Genomic DNA, 23,885 nt, shown 5'->3' with positions numbered 1-23,885 from the left:
AGGGGCTTAAAATCATGAGTCAATTCACATAAAGGCCATTCTACTTTGTTATAAAGCATAACAAATAGTAGCCTTTCAGGCTACTGCCACCCACCATAGGCCAAACTATTTTCTGCTTTAGGAAGACTTTCTTAGGTCCCAAGCAAGCCTATGTAGGTATCTCACATTCAAGCATGAAAAAAGTGGAAATGTGAGAGTACAGAACAGAGGAAATGGACCGCTTCCCCCAAATTCTTTGGACTTGTATACATATAAGAGTTTGAAGCAGTTCTTGCCTAGTATTGTGGTTTTCCTCATAGTGGATGGTATCTATACAGTGGATCATTGGAGTTTAATGGATCACCCTAAGGCCACACTTTACCCGCATTTCATGTCTCTTGAAGCTGGAGGTGGTTGCTCACTGCAGAGTGTAGCAGAAGTTGCAAGCATCCTTGAACATCCTTGTCTTTTGAAAGAGTAGGCACAGAAATGTCTGAGGGGCCCTTATCATCCTCTGTCCTCACACTGCCTGTTGATGTAGTTAATGTTCTTGCTCTAGCTGATATTATTTCACTTGTTCTTATAGATCTTGATATTCTTGCAATTGCTCTGAGTTTTCATGTTGCTAACATTGTTGCTTCTGCTGGTATTGATAGTGCTATAAAGGCAGTAGGGCACAGTCCTATTGGATTTCCCCAAGTCACAATTTCCCCAGTTTCTTCAGAAGATACTTGGTCTATTTATCACATGTTTTTGTTGGCTTTCCTAGAAGGATTCTAGCAGTGCACTTGTATTGGGGATACAGATGATAGTCTCTGATTCATTTTGGGCCAAAGATTAATACTGAAGCCCTAGATCACACATTCAACCAGTGTTTTTATAGATAACTTTATTTCATAAAGCAATACCTTCCAAGTAGATTGTGACACTAAAGCTACTGAGAAACAGTCTTAGAGGTGAATGTATTCAGGAAATGAGATATATTTTCCTATTTGTTCTCACTCTTTGAATAGGAGCAACTGCTACTCACCATTTCTCTATTTCAGCCTACCCAGTGATCCACCAGCTTGACCATATCAAGCCTTCTAGTCATTGTACTTTTATTTGATATATTTACTTGTAATTATAATTATTTGTAATTATATAAAACTCTGTAATTATATAAAATTATATATAAATTATATAAAAACTCTATATTTATATTTGTGGCCATTTAATTAATATCAATCTCTCCCACTTAGCTGATCATAACTTTTATAAGGTTAGGAATTCTCTGAAGTGTGGAAGATAACAGGTGTTCAACAACTACACAAATAAAAGAATAAGTACATGCTAAGAAAAATCTACTTGCCTTTCAACATTCAAAACGCTAAAAACAAGCTAACGTTGTATACATTTATCTAGTGGCACTTCATTCATAAATATCTAATTTGTTTCATAAAAAAAATCAAAATGGAAAATTCAGCAAAGGATTTGAACAGGAATCTCACAGGAGAGGAAAAACAAATAGTTGTTAAACATATTTAAAAAGATGAACAATTTCACTACTAATCAGGTAATTGCAAATTAAAACAATAATAAAATACTATTTCTGGTTAGCAAAATTTTAAAGTTTGACAATTTGAAGTTTGGAAAATGTATTGAAAATAGGTAATATCAAACTCTGATGATGAAAATATAAATTGGTATAGTCATTTTGGAGGCAAATTTTTAGCAAAACTAAATTGAAAAATAAGTATCCAGATGGTATAATTTGCTTTAAAATGCACAATGTGTATGGGGGATGGAGTATAGATGAAACAAGGTTGGCCTTGTGTTGATAATTGTTAAAATTATGCATCCCATGAGCTACTAATTTCTCCTGTTATCTATCCCAAAGGAACATTACTACACATATGCACAAGAAGTCATGTCAAGGATATTTATATCAGGGCTGTTGGTAATAGCGAAAAATTAGAAATTATTAAAAACCACATCAGTAGTGACATAGTCAAATTAATGATGGTGCATCTGTACTACACAATACCAAGGATCAGTTAAATAGAAAGAAATACATCTAGATATCCAAGTCATGTTTTTGAATGAGAAAAGTAACTTGCAGATTAATGTGTTCAACATGATACCATTTATATAGAAAGGAAACACCATGCAGACCACTCAAAATAATTATATATATATATATATATATATATATATATATATATATATGTATATATATATATATATATATATATATGCCAAACTATACATATACATATATAGGCCAAATATATATATATATATATATGTATATATATATATATATATACACACACACACAGATGATAGATACATAGATGAAAAGATAGAAATCTTTAAAGAGCCATCTGTAAGAATACACATCAGATGATAAGAATGGTTAGTTCTGAAGGGTGAGGAAGGGGATGAGGACTAGTGTAGAGGTGAGACTGATGGTTAAAGACAGTATTGATCTTATCTGCACATTTTATATCTTTCAATTGTTGCAAGAGAAATACAATCAAATGTTATTGAGTACCTTAAAGTAACTTTTTAAAGATCCAAAAATAAAAACATTTAATATCCTGGAAAGATGTTTATGTTAAATTGCAAAATGAAAAGAAATAGGTTATAAAACAACATAATAACATTGCAAGAATATAATAAAAATGTCTGAATGGATGTACAGCAAAATGCTTAGAAGAGGGAGGCAGTGGTGGTGAAATTGTAGGTAGTTTAATTAATTAATTAATTAATGTTGTGTTTGCTTACCTGTATGTTTGCATTTTACTATAATAAATATGTATTGTTTGTATAAAAAAACAAAAAACAAGCTAAAAAATAAAGTATGATAGTCATGGAGTTTGCTTATATAAGAAAGCCTCCATTAATAAAGAAAAAGAAAGAAAGAAAGAAAGGCAAAAAGAAAAAGAAAAAGTAAAAGAAAAAGAAAAAGCCAGGGAGGTAGAGGAAAAGCCTAGATGGAAACTTCTAGGTAGAAGGGTCTCTATCTCTTTGACATTCAGTGTTCTAGTCAACAAACACTGAAACACTGAACAGTTTATTCTGTCAGGCCCTGTTTAAGGTATGAAGAGTGGGGAACAGGTGGTGGGTGGGGGGAGTGGTAGGATGAAAACGAAATTTCTTCCCTTAGGCTGAACTTGTGCTTGACGCTCTGTCACTGTACTTCCCACTGCTACTACTTTGCCCAGACACCCACCCGCTCTTTTCCAACCCCTACCATTACTGAACATGCAAGCATAGAAAATTTGCTTTCAATATACCCATTTCAGGTTCCAAATTCTTTCTGAAAAGCAACTAAAGTGCCCCAATTCTTTTAATAGCTACTTTCAGCTTTCCATGGGCTGCTCTAACATTGGCTGTGTTCCTTTTATTCCAGTCCCCTAGTTCCAAGAACCATCATATTTTCTCTATCCCGTTGGTGTTCTTCCGCCCTTTACTCCCAATCGTGCATGTACACACACACACACACACACACACACACACACACTTTCCTTTGTGTAAAATTTTTTTCTTGCTATTATAGAAGTAAAAGACGCTGAAAATAGATAATTTCAAGAGTACAGAGAACAGGTTGTTTGGTTTTTTTGGTGTTGACTTTTTTTTTTTGGTGTTGACTATATAAAGTTTTTATATATTTTGCTTATTAACCCCTTATTGGATATATCATTTGCAATATCTTCTCCATTCAATATGTTTCCTTTTAGTTTTGTTGATTGTTTCCTTTCCTATGCAAAATATTTTTATTTTTAAATACTCCCAATGGTTCATTTTTGCTTTTGTTTCCCTTAAGGAGACGTATCTAGAAAAATGTTGCTATAGCCAGTGTCAGAGAAATTACCACCTGTGTTCTCTTCCAGGATTTTTATAGTTTCAGGTCTCACATTTAGGTCTTAATTTTTTATTTGTTTTTGTGTATGGTGTTAGAAAGTGGTCCAATTTCATTCTTTTATTGTAATTACCCTGTTTTTCCAACACCATTTATTGAAAAGACAGTCTTTTCCCCATTGTATATTTTTGCCTCCTTTGTCATAGATTAATTGACCATATAAGTGTAGGTTTGTTTTTGGGCTCTCAGTTCTGTTTCATTGATTTATGTATCTATTTTTGTGCCAGAACCATACGGTTTTGATTATTACAGCTTTGTAGTACACCTTGAAATCTGGGATCATGATACCTCTTGCTTTTGTTTTGTTTTTAATTTTTTAATGTTTATTTATTTTTGAGAGAGATAGAGAGACACAGTGCAAGCAGGGGAGGGGCACAGAATCTGAAGCAGACTCCAGGCTCTGAGCTGTCAGCACAGAGCCCACAGTGGGGCTGGAACTCACAAACTGTAAGATCATGACCTGAGCCAAAGTCAGAAGCTTAACCAACTGAGCCACCCAGATGCCTCTGTTCTGCTTTCTCAAGATTTCTTTGGCTATTCAGGCAGGGTCTTTTGTGGTTCCACACAAATTTTAGTATTATTTGCTCTTATTTTGTGAAAAATACTGCTGGCATTTTGATAGGAATTGCATTGAATCTGTTGCTTGCTTTCTGTAATGTGGACATTTTAACAATATTAATTCTTCCAGTCCATGAACATGGAATATCTTTCCATTTGTTTGTGTCATCTTCAATTTATTTCATCAATGTTTTACAGTTTTCAGACTACAGGTATTTCATCCCCTTGGTTAAGGTTATTCCTAGGTATTTTATTATTTTTGGTGAAATTATGAATGAAATTGTTTTCTTAGTTTATTTTTCTGCTACTTTGTTAATAGTGTATAGAAATGTCACTGATTTCTGTGTATTAATTTTGTATCTTACAGCTTTACTGAATTCATTTGTTACTTGTAGTAGATTTTTGGTGAAGTTTTCAGGGTTTTCTATGTATAATATCATGTCAAATGGTCACCTGCAAATGGTGACAATTGAACTTCTTTACCAATAAGGAATGTATTCAATGAATGATATTATAATAATACAGTATGGTGACACATGATAGCTAAACTTGTGGTGAGTATAGTATAATGTATAAACTTATTGAATCAGTGTGTTATACATCTGAAACTAATGTAACATTGTGTGCCAACTACACTCAAAAAAATAAATTAATACAAAATAATAATGAGGAAAATGCCCCTTCAAAAAAGTACAGAGAACAAGATATATGTAATGGAAAAAAAATTCATTAATCCTACAACCAAGAGGCAACCAACCACAGTTAACTTTGTTGGTTCATTTCTTTCCAGTCCTTTTTCTTTTCTTTTTTAAAATATGAAATGTATTGTGAAATTGGTTTCCATACAACACCCAGTGCTCATCCAGACAGGTGTCCTTCTCAATGCCCATCACCCACCCTCCCCTCCCTCCCACCCCCATCAACCTTCAGTTTATTCTCAGTTTTCAAGAATCTCTTATGGTTTTAGAGAGGGAGAGAGCCAGTCCTTTTTCAGAATGTGTATGTGCGTGTGTGCATGTATGTGTGTGTATTATTTGTTTTACTTAATTGAGATCATGCTCTTTATACTGTGTTGTGTCCTTCCTTATTCACTTGATGCCATAAAATTGGCATTTACCCCTGTTGTTAAGTATTCTTTGAAATGGCTATATATTATCTTTTTTTTTAATTTTTTTAACGTTTTATTTATTTTTGAGACAGAGAGAGACAGAGCACGAACGGGGGAGGGGCAGAGAGAGGGGGAGACACAGAATGGAAGCAGGCTCCAGGCTCTGAGCCATCAGCCCAGAGCCCGACGCGGGGCTCGAACTCACGGACCAAGAGATCGTGACCTGAGCTGAAGTTGGACGCTCAACCGACTGAGCCACCCAGGCGCCCCTATTATCTTTTTTTAAATTTTTTAATGTTTTTATTTATTTTTGAGACAGAGACAGAGCATGAGCAGGGGAGGGGCAGAGAGAGAGGGAGACACAGAATCTGAAGCAGGTTCCAAGCTCTGAGCTGTCAGCACAGAGCCCGATGTGGGGCTCGAACTCACAGACCATGAGATCATGACCTGAACTGAAGTCAGACACTTAACTGACTGAGCCACCCAGGCACCCCTGAAATGGTTATATATTATCTTTAACAATTATGTTATATTTATGTAACCCTTTCCTGGAACATTTAATGTGGTTCACTATAAATCTATATGTATATGCATATATGCATATGTATATCTATATCATCTATATTTATATCTATATCTATATCAAGTGTGAATCTCAGTAAGTCTATAAACATGCATGTACTGGAAAAATAATTTTATTCTTTGTAACTCAATTTAATTTCTATTTCTACTGTACAGCCTGCTGTATTGGCAAAAATATAACCTCTGAAGCACTGAGTACCTTTGTGCAGACGTCTTTGTCAGAATCTTTATTTCCTTAGGATAGATTCCTAGAAGTAAGCAGAAATTTTGAGTCAAAGGGTGTGAACTCACTTAAGAATTCTTATTCATATAGATAAATACATAGATAGTATATATCCTCATATATACCATTATAGCTAGTTAGCTTGCTACAAAACACTTAAAAAACTCAAATTCTTTTGCTGGTTTCACATTAAAGTGATTTTCCTAAGGAAAACTTCCTGCCTGTATTCTAATTTATAATAAGGTACTGGCTTAGCCTGTATCCCTTTAAGAAGAGATGGACACAAAACTGTTGCACTTCTACTCTGAAAGAACTCTGCCCTGCTTTGGAGAGCCATCATCAAAGATTGATCCTGGTGAGACCCTCCTCCATGAAAAGTGCCCTGACATGTAACACTATTTTTCATGCAAGTCATAAGGATTAGTTCACTCAGTAAGTGGGAAGTCATTCTCAGGACTACCATGAGAGTTGTATGAAAAGGGTATATGATTATTACTCAGTGCAGTACTTGGCACTCAATACTTTAGTTCCATCTGATAGCATTCTGATAAGCATGAAGTGATTAACTGACAAGGTAATTGATTATTCAATTGACCACTGTTTCAATAATTTATTATGCAAGATATTGTCTATCCTGTGGACTGGAATCATTCATTCCAGATTCAAGTAATTTGACCTGTTGTCAAACCTGTATTTATATAGATTTGGAAAATGGGGTCAGTAGAAGCATGTACTTAGGTATTGTGCAAAAGCCACATGAGTGCAAAGAAGTGTCTCTACTCTTCAAAAAGTTAAAATAAAATCGAAAAGATATTTATCCTCGAATATCGATGGAAAGATTCAGAGATACCATGCTAACAGCAATCAAAATGTTAGGATATCCTAACAATGGAGTGTTTAAGAAAAGTTTTGTAGAGAAAGCAGAACTTGAATTAAGATTCCAAATATCTGTAATAGGTACAAAGAAATAGAAAAAGAATGGGGAGCAGGGAAGCAGCTTAACTCAAGATACAAAGGTCAAGAAGTGAGAGGCCCTGAATGCTAAAACTAAAATTAAGACAAAATGGATGACACTTTGATATCCAGGCTCTATAACTTATTTGGGTTCAAATTTTGCACTTGTAAACTGTTTGACTTTGGAAAAATATCTTAATCTTTGTTATTATATTATGTATGACTTGGTACCCCACAAAGACATGTGGGAATCTTATCACAGAAAAGATGAAATCACTTAGAAACACACACACAGTGATAGAGATACAAGACACACAGAGAGAAAATGTTTAGAGAAAGTAGTGGCAGATCCTTGAGTCCCTTCCCCAGAGGTCAAGAGGTGCAAAGGAAGAGAAAGTCAGTAAGAAACACAGCTAAAGGCAGAACAATGTTTTAATGCTATTGAACAATTCAGGATTACAAGGGAAGTTTTATCTAGTGGAGGAAAATATGTTAATTCTTTGGTACATTTCCAATTCCTGGAGTTATAGGCATAAATGCTGCTTAAGTGGTCATGCACTCCCTAGGGGCCTTTCTACCCTTGAAGAGCCCCATTTTGAAAGGTAAGAATGACCTTTGTCACATTTTGGCTCTTTTTTTTTTTTAATTTTTTTTTCAACGTTTATTTATTTTTGGGACAGAGAGAGACAGAGCACGAACGGGGGAGGGGCAGAGAGAGGGGGAGACACAGAATCGGAAGCAGGCTCCAGGCTCTGAGCCATCAGCCCAGAGCCTGACGCGGGGCTCGAACCCACGGACCGCGAGATTGTGACCTGGCTGAAGTCAGACGCTTAACCGACTGCACCACCCAGGCACCCCGTCACATTTTGGCTCTTAATGCACCACACTAGTCAGAGCAATGGCTCAGTGTGGCTCTTCTGGGTCTTGGAACCCTGAATCTGGAGAAAATGTGCAGGAAATAAAAACTAACTGTGAGGTATTTTTAATGAAGGTTTTATTAATGAGTCTCTAAATAGCTTGAGGTTTTAATGTTCCTTTTATTACATTTCCTGACAGGAACTGGATGGGTAGTAACAGTACTGAACTTGGGGTTTTACTCTGCCTCCTTCCCTTAGCTGGGGGCAACCCCATCTATGAAATTTTATTTATTCTTTTGAAAAACAAGGAGGTGAATTCACCTCTTAACTTACCTCTTGGGATTGTTGAACATCCCAATGGTTGTAAGAGGACTTTGTTCATACAAAGCCCCATACATGTGAAGAAGTGGAATTGGTAGGCTAGTAATTAATTAATACATGTACTCAGATAAAACATAAGAAAAGAGAGTATTATTTGTAATAAATATGAGGATTCTTGTATAGTTTAAGGCTAATGTATTGTGGCTTGCATATCTTCAATGGAACTGCATCCATCCCTGAAAATATTCTGGAGATCAGTGGATACACTTTGGTGAACTAACATTTGCTTCTCACTCAATCCCTAGGTATTTAAGTAATGTAAAAGTCAGAGTTAACAAGACATAGTCTGCATATTGATTTACCTGAGGCTGGTCCAGATATCTGTAACCTTACCCACTATTTTTGAGTTACTTTCTCCATATATGCCTCCTACCCTCCATTTTGATCAATATCAGAAGACCTAGAAGACAGGAGACCAGAGTTTGGGCCCTATTCAGCCCTGGGTTTACATTGTGTCTCTGGGAAAGCTTAAAAATATTTTTTTTGCCTGCTTGACAAATAAATAGCTTAGTGTGTGTGTGTGTGTGTGTGTGTGTGTGAGAGAGAGAGAGAGAGACAGAGAGACAGAGAGAGAGTGAGAGCGAGAGAGCGAGTGAGCCTATAAAGTATATTTACTTATAAGTTTCAGGAATTGCATATCTTCTACCCCTTACCATTTCTCTGAAAATGCCATGTCCTTTCCACAAATCTGTGCCTTAATGCTTGCTGGTCCCTTGTCCTAAAATCATCTCCCCTTTTCCTCCTTCTCTGACAAATTATTCCACATCCTTGGTGATCTAGTATATTCAACATGAATCTTTCAATACACCAATTACATTGGGTTCTAACCATCATATGCATTCTTTACTGAGAGAGAGACATGAAGCTTTCTCTAAAACAGAATCTATTCATCTTTAGGTATTAGCACTGTCCCTGGCACACAGTAGTCACTTGCATTTGTGGAAGGAAAGAATAGGGAAAGGTGCAGAGAGCAGGAGAGAATCCACCAGGAGAGAACCCAGAATTCCAAATCAAGTCATAGGATTTTAATTCCAATCCATCCAGTTTTGTAAATTACTTAACCTTTCTCAGTTTCATTCTCTTTATCTGTTATATTGAGTTAATATCCTCTAGTCCTTTCTGCTTCACTCACTTTACTCCACCATGGAATAAGTGAAGGAAAGAAAAGAGGAGGTAGAGATGAAAAAGGAAACAGAAAGAGATATAAAAGAAAACTGCAATTTGTGAGGAAGGCAAACAGTTTAAGCTCAAAGTTGTGTACACCTGGCTGTAGGAAGAACAAAGATCACTAGAGGGCAATATTATGGCAGGGAAATTTCCCCTGGTAGCATAGGGAACAGGTACAGCTGAATGGGCCAAGTTACATAGGAGCTAGGATTGCTAGAGGCTCAGTCAGCTTAGAGTTCCCTATTAAGTTTGGTATGTCACGTCCCAGGTGATTGATACTACATAAATGGGCCACATCTGCCTAATGTTCACAGCTGTAAAGAATGACTCACTATTCATTTGTTAAGATTATTGGTATCTATCACCAAATTTTGATGTGTTTGAGTTTTCACAAACTTCTGCCATCTCACAGCAGAATCCGGGGTCTGTCTTCCTGTCTCTGAGGTTGTCTCACTTCGCTGACCACTCAGTCCCTCATTGGCCCCATTCCCACAATCCTTTCCATTAAGTACACCTTGGATTACAGAATTACCTGTGGGAAATCAAATAGCTATGTCCTGGGGTAGGACATTATGGGGAACTCATTGCAAAACAGAACACTGCTTTCTAGCCTTGCTGAAAACAGCAGGCCATGCTTCACTTATCTATTTAATATATATGGAGGGGGCACTCACTTCATTTATCTAGTTAATGTATATCTAGTAGTTAGATTCTGCCTATACTCATAAATTCCTTAAACAATGTTATTGCATGGAATATTTTATCATGTCTTAACTTGTTTTTCTGCACATTTTCAACGCGTTCTTCCTGACATGTAGCCCTCTGATGTATTGCATGTTGTTTTCCTAAATGTATGCTTAATAAATACAGGAGTTTGAAAGCAGCTGGATGACACTTCCCTTAGCCTCCCTCTCACCTCTCTTGACTCGCATAGAATCTTGAGTAATTGAGTAATTCTTTCTGCCACCCTCAACTTTGCTGGACAGTCAAAAGCCAAACCCGCAATTGGTGACCCGGACGTGACGGTGATAGCCTTGAGAGGAAGACTTTCAGGCAGCAGATTTGGCATTAAGGAGAAGAAAGTGAAACTGTCCAGCCTTAAGGCAGACCTCATCCTGGTAAGGGACAGCAATACCTACTTGGGACAACTACCAACGTGTCCGGTATTCAGTGAGAGTATTTCTTTTCTCTTTATTCATCATTGGCCAAAAAATATCAAAGAAACAGCTATTATATTTAAAAACTTTACAGCAGCTTTTAAAGGCAGCTCATTGTACTGTTACAAAAGATCAATTAAGTAAATTGTTAGGAAAATATGAGATGCCTGTCCCTAGTTCCCTGACCATGGTACAGTTGATTTAGATCTATGGGAACAAGTGGGAGGAAATTTAAAAAGAAACATGAAAAATGAGAGAAGGTTCCTACTTCCATTTTAGTGACCTAGAGTTTAGTCCAGGCATTATGGCATTATGTCCATTACATGTATCTACAGAGAATTAAAAAACAAAGAAAGCCTAACACATGCCTCTCCTATGGCACCTGTTACAATACAGGACAACTTCCTTCCATGGCCTCCTCCTGTCCCTACTACTCCTGATTGCTTAAAGCCAATACCAAATCATAAGGATACAAGCCATCAATTTTTCAGCAGTGTTTAGAAAAGGGATATGCTGCTGGGGAGTTTCATACATTCCCCACCATTACCACTGCTGGACATCAACCTAGGCATGAGTCCCTCCCTTTTACTGTCTTTAAGGAATTGAAATGAAGTGTTGCTGGCAAAGGTATCCAAAGCTGCTTTACTAAGGGGATAATTGAAACAACAGGGCATGGATATGAAATGACCCCCTGGGATTGGAAGGCATTGACAAAAACATATTTTCTCCTTCTCAGCATACTATGTGGACTTCAGAATGTCAAGAAGGTTGTGCCACACAGGCAATTCATAATAGAGATTTGGGTATTCCAATAGGAGTAAAAATGCTACAGGGCATCACCATTATACAACAGCTCAAGCCCAAGCCCAAGCCTGGGTAGATCATAGGTAATTCCAATAATGTTCTACTATTGCAATTGTTGTCTAGTCCTGTGTTCCTGACACAAAGACAAAAACAGTTCCTTTGTCACTATATGGCAGGGATCCACTGAACCTTATGTCAATTTTGTGAATGGGTTACAATAGAGTATTTCCAGGCAAATAGATAATGAAGAAGCTGCTCAAGTTCTACTGCAGAAACTGGCCTATGAAAATGCTGAGGACCCTCAGGCCATTCTCTCTGGCAAATGTATTCAAGCCAAAGGTATTGCTGAATTCATTAGGGCATGTCAAAATGTGGTAACTGAAACACATAAAGCACAAATTCTTGTAGCTATTAAATGTGGAAAACCAGGGCACATGCAAAAGGACTATCACCAACAAACAAAGGGACAAACAAATAAGTTACCCAATAAGGATTGTCCCAGATGTGGAAAAGAAAAACATTGGGCAAATCAATGCCAATCTAAACTTGCTAAGGAAGGATGACCCCTCTCAGGAAATGAGAGAAGGGGCATCAGCTCCCACACCCACAATCCCAAGTGGAGCAAAACCATACAAAACCCTGTTCCTCAGGTTTTCTTAAACCAGATCAAAGATGGTTACAGCCTTTTGAGCAGCCACCACAGGAAGTGCAGGATTAGATTTATGCACTACTTCAGAATTAATTTTAAAGGTACAAGATCATGTCTATACAATACTCACTGAGGTATATGGTCCCTTACCCCCCAACACAGTGGGGGTTATTCTAGGAAGATCTAGCACTACAAAAAAAAAAAAAAGGAATTTTTGTACTACCTGGAGTCACTGACTCAGATTATACAGGGGAAATATGATAATAGTTAATAGGTTACACATTTCCGCCCCCCCCCACCCCCGGGACATGGTTAGCACAACTACTCCTAATACCTTTGAAGTTCCAGGGACTTTAACACAACAAAGAGGAAATGAATGATTTGCAGCATAGGATTCAAGGAATTATACTGGACTCAGATCATTCAATCTGTCAACCTGACAAAGCTTTTTTTTTTTTTTTATACAAAAGTTATTGTCAAATTGGTTTCCATACAACACCCAGTACTCATCCCAACAGGTGCCCTCCTCAATACCCATCACCCACCCTCCTCTCCCTCCCACCCCCCATCAACACTCAGATTGTTCTCAGTTTTTTAAGAGTCTCTTATGTTTTGGCTCCCTCCCTTTCTAACCCTTTTTTTCCCCTTCCCCTCCCCCATGGTCTTCTGTTAAGTTTCTCAGGATCCACATAAGAGTGAAAACATACGGTATCTGTCTTTCTCTGTATGACTTATTTCACTTAGCATAACACTTTCCAGTTCCATCCAGGTTGCTAAAAAAGTCTATATTTCATTCTTTCTCATTGCCACGTAGTACTCCATTGTGTATATAAACCACAATTTCTTTATCCATTCATCAGTTTCTGGACATTTAGGCTCTTTCCATAATTTGGTATTGTTGAAAGTGATGCTATAAACATTGGGGTACAAGCGCCCCTATGCATCAGCACTCCTGTATTCCTTGGGGAAATTCCTAGCAGTACTATTGCTGGGTCATAGGGTAGATCGATTTTTAATTTTTTGAGTAATCTCCACACTCTTTTCCAGAGCGCCTGCACCAGTTTGCATTCCCACCAACAGTGCAAGAGGGTTCCCGTTTCTCCATATCCTCACCAGCATCTGTAGTCCCCTGATTTGTTCATTTTGGCCACTCTGAATGGCGTGAAGTGGTATCTCAGTGTGGTTTTGATTTGTATTTCCCTGATGAGGAGCGACGTTGAGCATCTTTTCATGTGTCTGTTGGCCATCTGGATGTCTTCTGTAGAGAAGTGTCTATTCATGTTTTCTGCCCATTTCTTCACTGGATTGTTTGTTTTTTCAGGTGTGGAGTTTGGTGAGCTCTTTATAGATTTTGGATACTAGCCCTTTGTCCGATATGTCATTTGCAAATATCTTTTCCCATTCCGTTGGTTGCCTTTTAGTTTTGTTGATTGTTTCCTTTGTTGTGCAGAAGCTTTCTATCTTCATGAGGTCCCAATAGTTCATTTTTGCTTTTAATTTCCTTGCCTTTGGAGATGTGTCAAGTAAGAAATTGCTGCGGCTGAGGTCAGAGAGGTTTTTTCCTGCTTTCTCCTCTAGGGTTTTGATGGTTTCCTGTCACACATTCAGGTCCTTTATCCATTTTGAGTTTATTTTTGTGAATGGTGTAAGAAAGTGGTCTAGTTTTATCCTTCTGCGTGTTGCTGTCCAGCTCTCCCAGCAACATTTGTTAAAGAGACTGTTTTCCATTGGATATTCCTTCCTGCTTTGTCGAAGATTAGTTGGCCATACTTTTGTGGGTCTACTTCTGGGGTTTCTGTTCTATTCCATTGGTCTCTGTGTCCGTTTTTGTGCCAATGCCATGCTGTCTTGATGATTACAGCTTTGTAGTAGAGGCTAAAGTCTGGGATTGTGATGCCTCCTGCTTTGGTCTTCTTCTTCAAAATTACTTTGACTGTTCAGGGTCTTTTGTGATTCCATACAAATTTTAGGATTGCTTATTCTAGCTTCGAGAAGAATGCTGGTGCAATTTTGATTGAGATTACATTGAATGTGTAGATAGCTTTGGGTAGTATTGACATTTTGACAATGTTGATTCTTCCAATCCATGAGCATGGAATATTTTTTTTTCATTTCTTTTTATCTTCTTCAATTTCCTTCTTAAGTTTTCTATAATTTTCAGCCTACAGATCTTTTACATCTTTGGTTAGGTTTATTCATAGGTATTTTATGATTCTTGGTGCAATTGTGAAAGGGATCAGTTTATTTGTCTTTCTGTTGCTTCATTATTAGTGTATAAGAATGAAACTGATTTCTGTACGTTGATTTTGTATCCTGCGACTTTGCTGAATTCCTGTATCAGTTCTAGCAGCCTTTTGGTGGAGTCTATTGGGTTTTTCATGTATAATATCATGTCATCTGCAAAAAGTGAAAGCTTGACTTTATCTTTGCCAATTTCGATGCCTTTGATTTTCTTTTGTTGTCTGATTGCTGATGCTAGCACTTTCCCACTATGTTAAACAACAATGGTGAGAGTGGGCATCCCTGTCATGTGACAAACCTTATTTTTAATTAATACTGTGAATGGAAAGTAATTTACAGGGTTAATTGATACTGGAGCCGATATCTCCATCCTAGCTTCCCATGACTGTCCTAAATAATGGGAAAAAAGACCTAGCCTCCTGGCTTTTACTAGAGTGGGAGGCACAAACCTCCCTTTCCATTACAAAACAAAACGCCTCTCACATGTGTGATGCATGCCAGAAGGACAAATGGTTATTTTGACCCTTTATTCCACTTGTTCCTATGTCATTATGGGGAAGGGACTACTTAAAGAATGGAAAGTAGTCATTCAGTCTTTTTTTTAAATAGGGGCCACTATTAAATTTCCTCCCTTCCCAGTGGAAAATCTGGAAATTTTCCAGATGCCTATTTGGATTGAACAGTGGCCACTTTTAGGGAATGAAGGGTGCCCTCTTTTAGGGAATGATCAAAACAATCTAAGAATCTAGTTTTACAACAATTGGAGGCTGGCAATATTGAACCTTGGAGTCCTTGGAAAACACCCATTTTTAAAATTCCTAAAAAATCAGGTAAATGGAGATTGTTACATGGCCTCAGAGCTATTAATGCCATAATCCAACCTATGGGGGCATTACAGCCAGGCTTGCCCAGCCCTGCCCAGCCCTGCTTTTATTCCTTCAACATGGCCTATTACAGTAATAGATCTTAAGCTTTGCTTTTTTTTTTTTTTTTACCGTACCTCTAGTGGAACAAGACAAAGAATGTTTTGCCTTTTCTCCACCTGTTACTAACAATCAAGAACCTTTGTCTAGATATAAATGGAAAGTATTCCCTCACAGGATAATTAATAGACCAACTATATGTCAATATTTCATCCAACAAGCCTTACTGTCCATTCATAAAAAATTTTCCATCTTTTCTAATTTATCATTATATGGATGATATTCTTGCTGCTCTTGCTGCTCCTACACAGACCTTACTTTTCACAATATGTCAACACTCAGAACTTTCCACAAAAGAACATGGGCTTCAAGCTCTTGAAGAAGTTAAAATACAGGAGCCTTGGCAATATCTAGGACATATAGTCTTTGCTCAGACAATATGGCTTCAGTACATCTCCTTAGATACCACTCATTTACATACTTTAAATGATTTCCAAAAAAGTTTTTTTTTTAATTTCCTTAAAGTTTATTCATTTTCGAGATACAGAGTGCAAATAGGGGTGGGGCAGAGAGAGAGGGAAACACAGAATCTGAAGCAGGCTCCAGGCTCTGAGCTGTCAGCAAAGAGCTCAATGCAGGGCTCGAACTCACAAACTGTGAGATCATGACCTTAGCCAAAGTCAGGTGCTTAACTGACTGAGCCACCCAGGTGCCCCAATTAAAAAAAATCAGGAGCTATTAATTGGATTCATCCAACTTTGGGAATTACTACAGGACAACATTCTAATTTATTTAATATTTTAAAAGAGGACACTGCTTTAGACTCTCCTCGTGGTTTAACCCCAGAGGCAGAAAAAGAATTAATTATTATTGAACAGGCATTTAAAAACAGGCAACTGCATCACCAAAAGCTAGTTTACCCTACTTATTTATATTCCCTACCCTCCATATGGGCCCACTGGACTTCTAGGCCAACTTATAAAAGAAATTCAATGTTTAGAATGGCTTTTTCTTTCCCACTCATTTAAGAAAACCCTCACTCCCTATATACAACAAATTACAGAGTTGCTATTTAAGAGAAGATATTGTTACCAACAACTAACAGGATATGATCCTGATTTCATATATCCTGGGATGTTTTATGAATGCTTTCTACGGATTCTTAATCTATAAAACTGCAAAGTGTTATGGCAGACTTTATTGACCAACTTGTTTACTCTCTGCCATCAAATTGTTACAACTCCCTCTTTTAAACATTACCCCCCAAAATTATCTCCACAGCCAATTTCACAAGCAATCACTGTTTTTATAGATGACTCTGGAAAAACTACTAAATCTGCTATTGCTTGGTTTGAACAATGCTGGCATAAAATATTCTCTAAAGGATAAACATCTACTCAAAGAGCAGAATTAAAGGCTGCTATTATGGCTTTCCAACAATTTACTCACCAACCTACTAATATGGTAACAGATTCTCAATATGTAGTTTATGTGATACAAAATATAGAACAGGACTCTATTAGGGAATTAAAGAATTCCTTCCTTACTTTTGTTATTTTTGACTTTACAAGCCTTACTAGATAAGCAGACATGCCTTCTTTTTATCACTCACATAAGATCACATTCAGGCTTATCTGGAAATGAGGTAAGGAAACAAGGTTGTGGACAAATTTGTTGGCTACAATATGCCTTTTAAAACTGTTAAATTATCTCATGACTTTTGTCATCAAAATTATAGTCCCTTATTAAACATTTCCATATTATAGTTACTCAGGCTAGACAAATTGCTGCTGCCTGCCCTGATTGTCAACAGCCATCAGGAGGACAAAAACAATGGGGAATTAACCCCAGAGGTCTAAATGCAAATCAGCTTTGGCAAACTGATATTACACACTATGCCCCATTTGGATGTCACAAATGTATCCATGTGTCTATAGACACCTTTTCAGGATTTATAATGGCCTCTATTCACACCAGAGAAAATGCAAGAAATATCATTCACCATTTTTTACATGGGTTTTCACAAGCCAGTAAACCTCAAGAAATTAAAACTGACAATGGGCCTGAATACCTTTCCTCCATGGTAAAGGAATTCTTCCAAAATTGGAATATACAACACATTACTGGCATACCATATATAATCCTACTGGACAGGCTATTATAGAACATACACATGCCACTTTAAACCAAATGCTTCACAAACAAAAAGGGAGGAACCTACATAATGCCTCCACTTGGAATTCATTATATAAAGCCTTATACACTCTAATTTTTAAAAAATTTTTAAGTGTATTTATTATCCCTGAGAGGAAGAAAGAGACAGGGCATGAGCAGGGGAGGGGCAGAGAGAGAGAGGAGGAGACACAGAATCTGAAGCAGGCTCCAGGCTCTGAGCTGTCAGCACAGAGCCCGACACGGGACTCAGACTCACGAGCTGCAAGATCATGACGAGCCGAAGCCAGACGCTTAACCAACTGAGCCACCCAGGCGCCCCTATTTTTTTTAAAATTGTGATTCCCATGGCCTCACAGCTGCCAAATGGTATTTTGCACCATCTCCCAGCTCAAATATCAGAGCTGAAGCGCTACTTAAAAACATACGAGGCAATAATTCATGGAAAAGACCTTATGAACTAATAACATGGAGAAGGGGATCGGCATGTGTTTGTCTCCCATCAGCATCGCACTGGGTGTCTGCCCATCTGATTAAACCAGATGATGAGTTGGAAGGATCACCCCTTCAACCCTCTTTCTCAGATGGCCAATTTGTCCTTACAAGGAGAAGAGAGGAGACCATGCCCACGAACAATCAAGGCAAATAATGTCACCTGGGGACAACTTAAGACACTCTATCAACACGCCACTGAAATGATGTGCTGTGTAGGAGCACCACCGACCCCAGAAAATAATTTTTTTTAGCATATTTATCTGTGGTTTCTCAAAACTCAGCTAAGGTAATGATTTGCTTAATCTCTTTCTTTATCCAGACTGCTGCTGCTTTTTCATCATTGTATTTGGTCTCATATCATAGACCCCCCTTTCTTTGAGCCAGTTACATTATGGGATGAAAACCCACTGCTAGCTAGTAATGATTCTCTTTGGACTGGAGGCACCTGGCTTCTGCCAAAAGGCCCTCTTGCTGAACAGAGAGATTGGTTAAAGCTGAGTACTTCTGTTCCTTTTGTGTCACTTTTCCCTCCTATTTGTGTAACCACTATGAACACTTCTGGATGTTTAAAAACCACAGCACAGGGGCGCCTGGGTGGCGCAGTCGGTTAAGCGTCCGACTTCAGCCAGGTCACGATCTCGCGGTCCGTGAGTTCGAGCCCCGCGTCAGGCTCTGGGCTGATGGCTCAGAGCCTGGAGCCTGTTTCCGATTCTGTGTATCCCTCTCTCTCTGCCCCTCCCCCGTTCATGCTCTGTCTCTCTCTGTCCCAAAAATAAAAATAAAAAAAAAACGTTGAAAAAAAACCACAGCACAGATATATCTCCACTACATGCCTAAAACAAAGGACCATAGAGCAAATTTGACATTCATTCAGTAGCCACCTTCACTACACCAATGATTCTTAGCTAACCCCCATTTATCATTGCCAAATAAAGAAGATATGGTCCCCTAGTAACTGCAGTAATCTGACAGCCCTGGAAGACCTCTATTTCCCATAAAGAGGAATTTTTTTCAAAATCTTACCTTCATTCATTGGGGTCCTAAAAGACACTTGGCCTCAGCAGGCAAACCTATTGAGTTTTCAGAACCTAGCAACTCCTCCATCCTTCGGACTGATGGCAGACTTTCAGGGCCAATATTAAGAATTAAAAACAAAGATTCATATAGCCCATAGCATTACAATTTATGGTGTCTTAGCCTTCCCTTTTTGTTACACAATCTCTCTCATGGATATTATGTTGATAATAGTGGTACCTTTTATATGAATCGCACACAGAATGTCTCAGTGTCATCCCTCATCCCTATGCTTTGATAATTTTCACTAAGCCAGTTAATATAACATTTTGACAACCCATATTATGTTTTTGAAGTACTTCCTCCAGCTTGATACACAGCCTGTATCAGCCATTATAATAGTACCAAATTTTCTATCTCACATGTGTTCATCTTAAAATGACAACCTTAAATTTGGCTGGCAGTAAATCTAACAAGGCCCTGGGAAGGGTCCAATGGTCTTGCTGAATTATCCCAAGCTATTTCTAAGTGGAGATGTAAAAGATTTGTCGGATAGTTCATTGCTTTCCTTATCTCATCCGTTGTCATCTTATCCACAGCCTCTGTTGCAGTGGTCTCCCTGAGAGTCTATCCATACAGTTAAAGTAGTCAATCACGTAATGACTATATCACCAAGGCAATTATTACTCAAATGGAGGTTGATAACAGTATCATGCAGAGACTGCAAGCTGCAGAAGCAGCACTTGAATGGAGGGGGACTACCAACAGGCACTTGTTGATCATCAAAATATACAATGTGACTGGCAACATGACAAAATTTGTCTCACTCTCTTAAAATATAATATGTCTCAACCCTCCCGGGATTCAGTGAAAAAACACCTACAAGGAGCCTTTTCTACCAATTTACAATCTGAGATTAATGCTCTGTCTTCCCAGCTGCATCAACAACTGTTAGATATTCAATAGGAAATGCAGATATGAGTTGAACAGGAGTTATCTGACAATATGAAGTGGTTAAATCCAACCAACTGGTTCCAGGGCCTCAATTTACATATTTGGATTATTGGATCTCTCTGCTTGTTAATCTTTTTTTTATTTCTCATAGCCCTCTGAATGATCTACACCATAGCGGCCTCCTCAAGGTATCATAAACAACTGATTGCCTTCCTCAACTCCCATAAATAAAAAGATTCTTCAAAAAAAAAGGGGGGGATATGTGGGAAATCAAATAGCTATGTCCTAGGTTAGGAAATTATAGGGAATACATTGAAAAGCAGAACACTGCTTTCTGGCCTTGCTGAAAACAGCAGGCCAAGCTTCACTTATCTAGTTAATGTATATCTTGAGGGCACCCACTTTGCTTATCTAGTTAATGTATATCTAAGGGATAGGTCCTGCTTATACTCATAAATTCCTTATACCATGTTATCATATGGAATATTTTATCCTGTCTTAACTTGTTTTTCTGCACATTTTCAATACATTTTTTCCTGGCATGTAGCCCTCTGGTGTTTTGCACATTATTTCCTTAAATGTATGCTTAATAAATATGGGGGCTTGAGAGAAGCTAGGTGAGACTTCCCTTAGCCTCTCTCTCACCTCTCTTGACTTACATGGACTCTTGAGTAATCCTTTCTGCTGTCTTCGGCTTTGCTGGACAAAACTGAAAGCCAAACCCACACTTACCTTCTGAGAAGCCAGCAGTAATTCTTCCTTGCCTACAGAAGTAAGTTAAAAACCCTTAACCTGATACTCAAGGTTTACTATAACGTGCTTCTGAAGAACCTTTGCCTATCTCCCTTCTCATCCTTTTATCAACTTTGATAGAATGACAAAGCTAGACTGCTCCCCTGTTTCTGAATATACCCCCTCTTTGCATAGTGCTATTGGCTTAACTTGGCTTCTACTGGAGTCTTACACAAGATGAAACTCTAATAATCTTAGTGACATAGAACCTTTCCCCAAAAAAACTCCCCTTATTAATGACATAGAATCTTTTAATGACATAGAACTTCTTCCAAAAGAACCTCCCCTTATTCCACTAGTCACAAAAACTGCAAGAGGTTAAAAACTCCTCTGTGATATATATATGTTTTTCAATTAAATTAGATTTGTTTCATTTCATTCGTTCACTTACTCATTTATTCTTTTGCTTAGCGTATATTGACTGAGCATTTGTATGTGCCAGGTACATGTTAAGAGCTCAGAAATGACCAAGGCTTAGTTGTGGCCCTCCAAGAGCTGTGTCCACCTGGAAAATGACAGATATATCACACCATATTGGTTGTGTATATATTGTGTGAAAATAGAGGTACACAGGTACACAAAAGCACTGAAAAGGACTGAGAAAATGAGGTTAGATCCAGATTAGAATGTCAGATAAAAGAATTAGGTTACGAAGGCAAAGAGTATATCTTTGGATAAATGCTATTCTTATACTTACCATGTCAACATGTGTTTGATTAATCACTCAAGTCAGTATAAAATGGGTCATTTAAAGGAATTTTTCAATTGGAGAAGGAGGTGAAGGTTTGTGAATAGGGCCAAGGATTGCAGATAAGGTAAGAAGGAGAATTACAAAAACATCCATTTTTTTTTTTAATCCTAGATATGAAGCTGTTTGGGAGCAAGAATTTGTCTTATCTAATTATTCCCCCACAGCACCTGAAGTAGGATCTTTGTAATTGAAAGTTTATGCATTTGTAGTTTCTAAGTTGGAAGTTACCTTAGGGATCATCTAGCCTTTGTTCAACAAATGAGGAAAAGGAAATTCTAAGAAATGATTTGCTCAGAGTCATACAGTTTTTTTATTCTAAAACTTAAGACTGAGAATTCAAAGTTAAGTGCTCTTGTAGCTCCTCTACATCTCATCTCAAGCCTTCAACATCTCAAAACCTTCAACAGTCCCCATTGTGGTAGACACCCCCAGCAGCAAAGTTCTGACATATATCTCCACCATGTTTGTTTTAGAGGGAAAGGTAAAGAAGATCTGGATCTCATTGTATACATGGGGAGAGTGAGACTTAAAGAGGAGAAGTGATTGGCTCAAGATCACAGATCTGGAACCAGAACTCATAAGATATTTGTCAAATGGAATTGAATACATTCCCTGTAATCAAGGTATTATGCCTTGCATCAGCTAACAAGTAATTAACCTTCAATTTAGAGAATAAACAGACCCTCAATTGACATCATTCATCATTTATTATTAATCTCAAACATGTATGTCTTTACAAAAGTCTTCTCATAGCCTGGAACATTTTCTTTAGCAACAAGAATAATAACCAATGAGTTTCTGAGACCTCAAAGCAATTTGTAACTACCCAGAGAAAATTTTCCTCACTCCCTCTGCTTGGCTCTTCTCCTCCTTCCCTACTACTTCCAAAAGAAAGAGAAAGGGTAAAATTAGACAGATAGATGATATAGATGTAGATAGATATATAGATGATATAGATAGATATAGATATAGATATAGATATAGATATAGATATAGATATAGATATATAAATAGATAGATAGATGGATAGATAGAGATAGAGATATATTTATTTCCTGTTTCCCTCCCTCCTTTTCCAGATTTCCATGTCTGTCTGGTGCAGATGATCATCTTGGTGAGTTTCTTGACTTCTCTCACCATGCACATACATACACATGCACAGAAATATATACGTGTGGTGATCTGAAGGATACTTTTTAGGGTTATTTTCAAAGATAAAATCAGATCAAATGGTCTGCAGGTAAAATTCAAGTACTACATCTATGATAGTTTCCTCGCAGCATGAATAAGCCTTGCTAAGTTATATGTCTCTTAGTGCTTGGGCCTAGGGAGTCAGGATGAATGAAACGAGTATGATGGAAAGTTGATGAAGTTTGGGGGTCACTTACGAAGCTATTAGAGCCAGTCAGGTCATTCTCTTTCTACCAGCAGGCCAAAAGTTTAAACCATTAGGTAGATAAGTTCAGGGTACTGAATTCCTACTATTTACTCTTATAGTGCTAGACAAATCATGTAGGCTCTCTGAACTTTAGTATTTTCTCCTTCAAAATTGGGCAAAGCCTTGCCTCATGGTACTGTTACAAGGAACAAAAGACAAAATCCCAGGTACTTAGCCAATTCTCAAGAAATGTTCATTTCCCTCCTTTTATTCATTAATTTCCCTGACTACATCTTCATTTGTTGGTATATCTTTTATTTTATTTTATTTTATTTTATTTTATTTTATTATTATTTTTTTATTTGAGAGAGTATCAGGGGAAGGAGAAGGGGAAAAATTAGAGGAAGAGAGAGACTCTTAAGCAGGTTACACTCCCAGAGTGGATTCTGACACGGGGCCTGATCTCAACTGTAAGATCATGACCTGAGACAAAATCAAGAATCAGACACTTAACCAACTGAGCCATCCCGGTGCCCCTGATTTTTTTTTTAAATGTAGGCATACCTTATAGCTTTCTCCTTGGTCCCTTTTGCTTCTCCAAACTCTTCCTAGTCCCTCATTATTTCTTCAGTAGTGATTTTTGCCTTTAACAAAGGAGCCCTACATCTCTTCATCTGCTCTTACATCACTCCAGTCTCCCCTCTCTTTCCAAGTATGTGTGTGTGTGTGTGTGTGTGTGTGTATACTTGGATATATATATATATATATATATATATATATACACTTGGATATATATATACATATATATATATCCATATTTGTCTAAACACTGCTGCTTA

At 37.6% G+C, this 23,885-nt stretch overlaps 1 protein-coding gene across 1 annotated transcript in view; it reads left to right on the top strand.

Annotated features, from left to right (window-relative positions):
* Positions 1-22,869, top strand: part of VSIG4 (V-set and immunoglobulin domain containing 4) — an 85,955-nt gene extending 63,086 nt beyond the window's left edge. Inside the window, exon 7 of the mRNA XM_045471050.1 lies at positions 22,748-22,869. Coding sequence (XP_045327006.1) covers positions 22,748-22,854 — 107 coding nt within the window. The 3' untranslated portion in view covers positions 22,855-22,869. The remainder of the gene's footprint in view (positions 1-22,747) is intronic.
* Positions 22,870-23,885: the final 1,016 nt, after the last annotated feature.

The sequence above is a fragment of the Leopardus geoffroyi genome, chromosome X, assembly GCF_018350155.1.
Source record: "Leopardus geoffroyi isolate Oge1 chromosome X, O.geoffroyi_Oge1_pat1.0, whole genome shotgun sequence".
Lineage (NCBI taxonomy): Eukaryota > Metazoa > Chordata > Mammalia > Carnivora > Felidae > Leopardus > Leopardus geoffroyi.
Note: the sequence above shows the minus strand (reverse complement) of the source record. Positions and strands in the feature narration are given on the sequence as shown.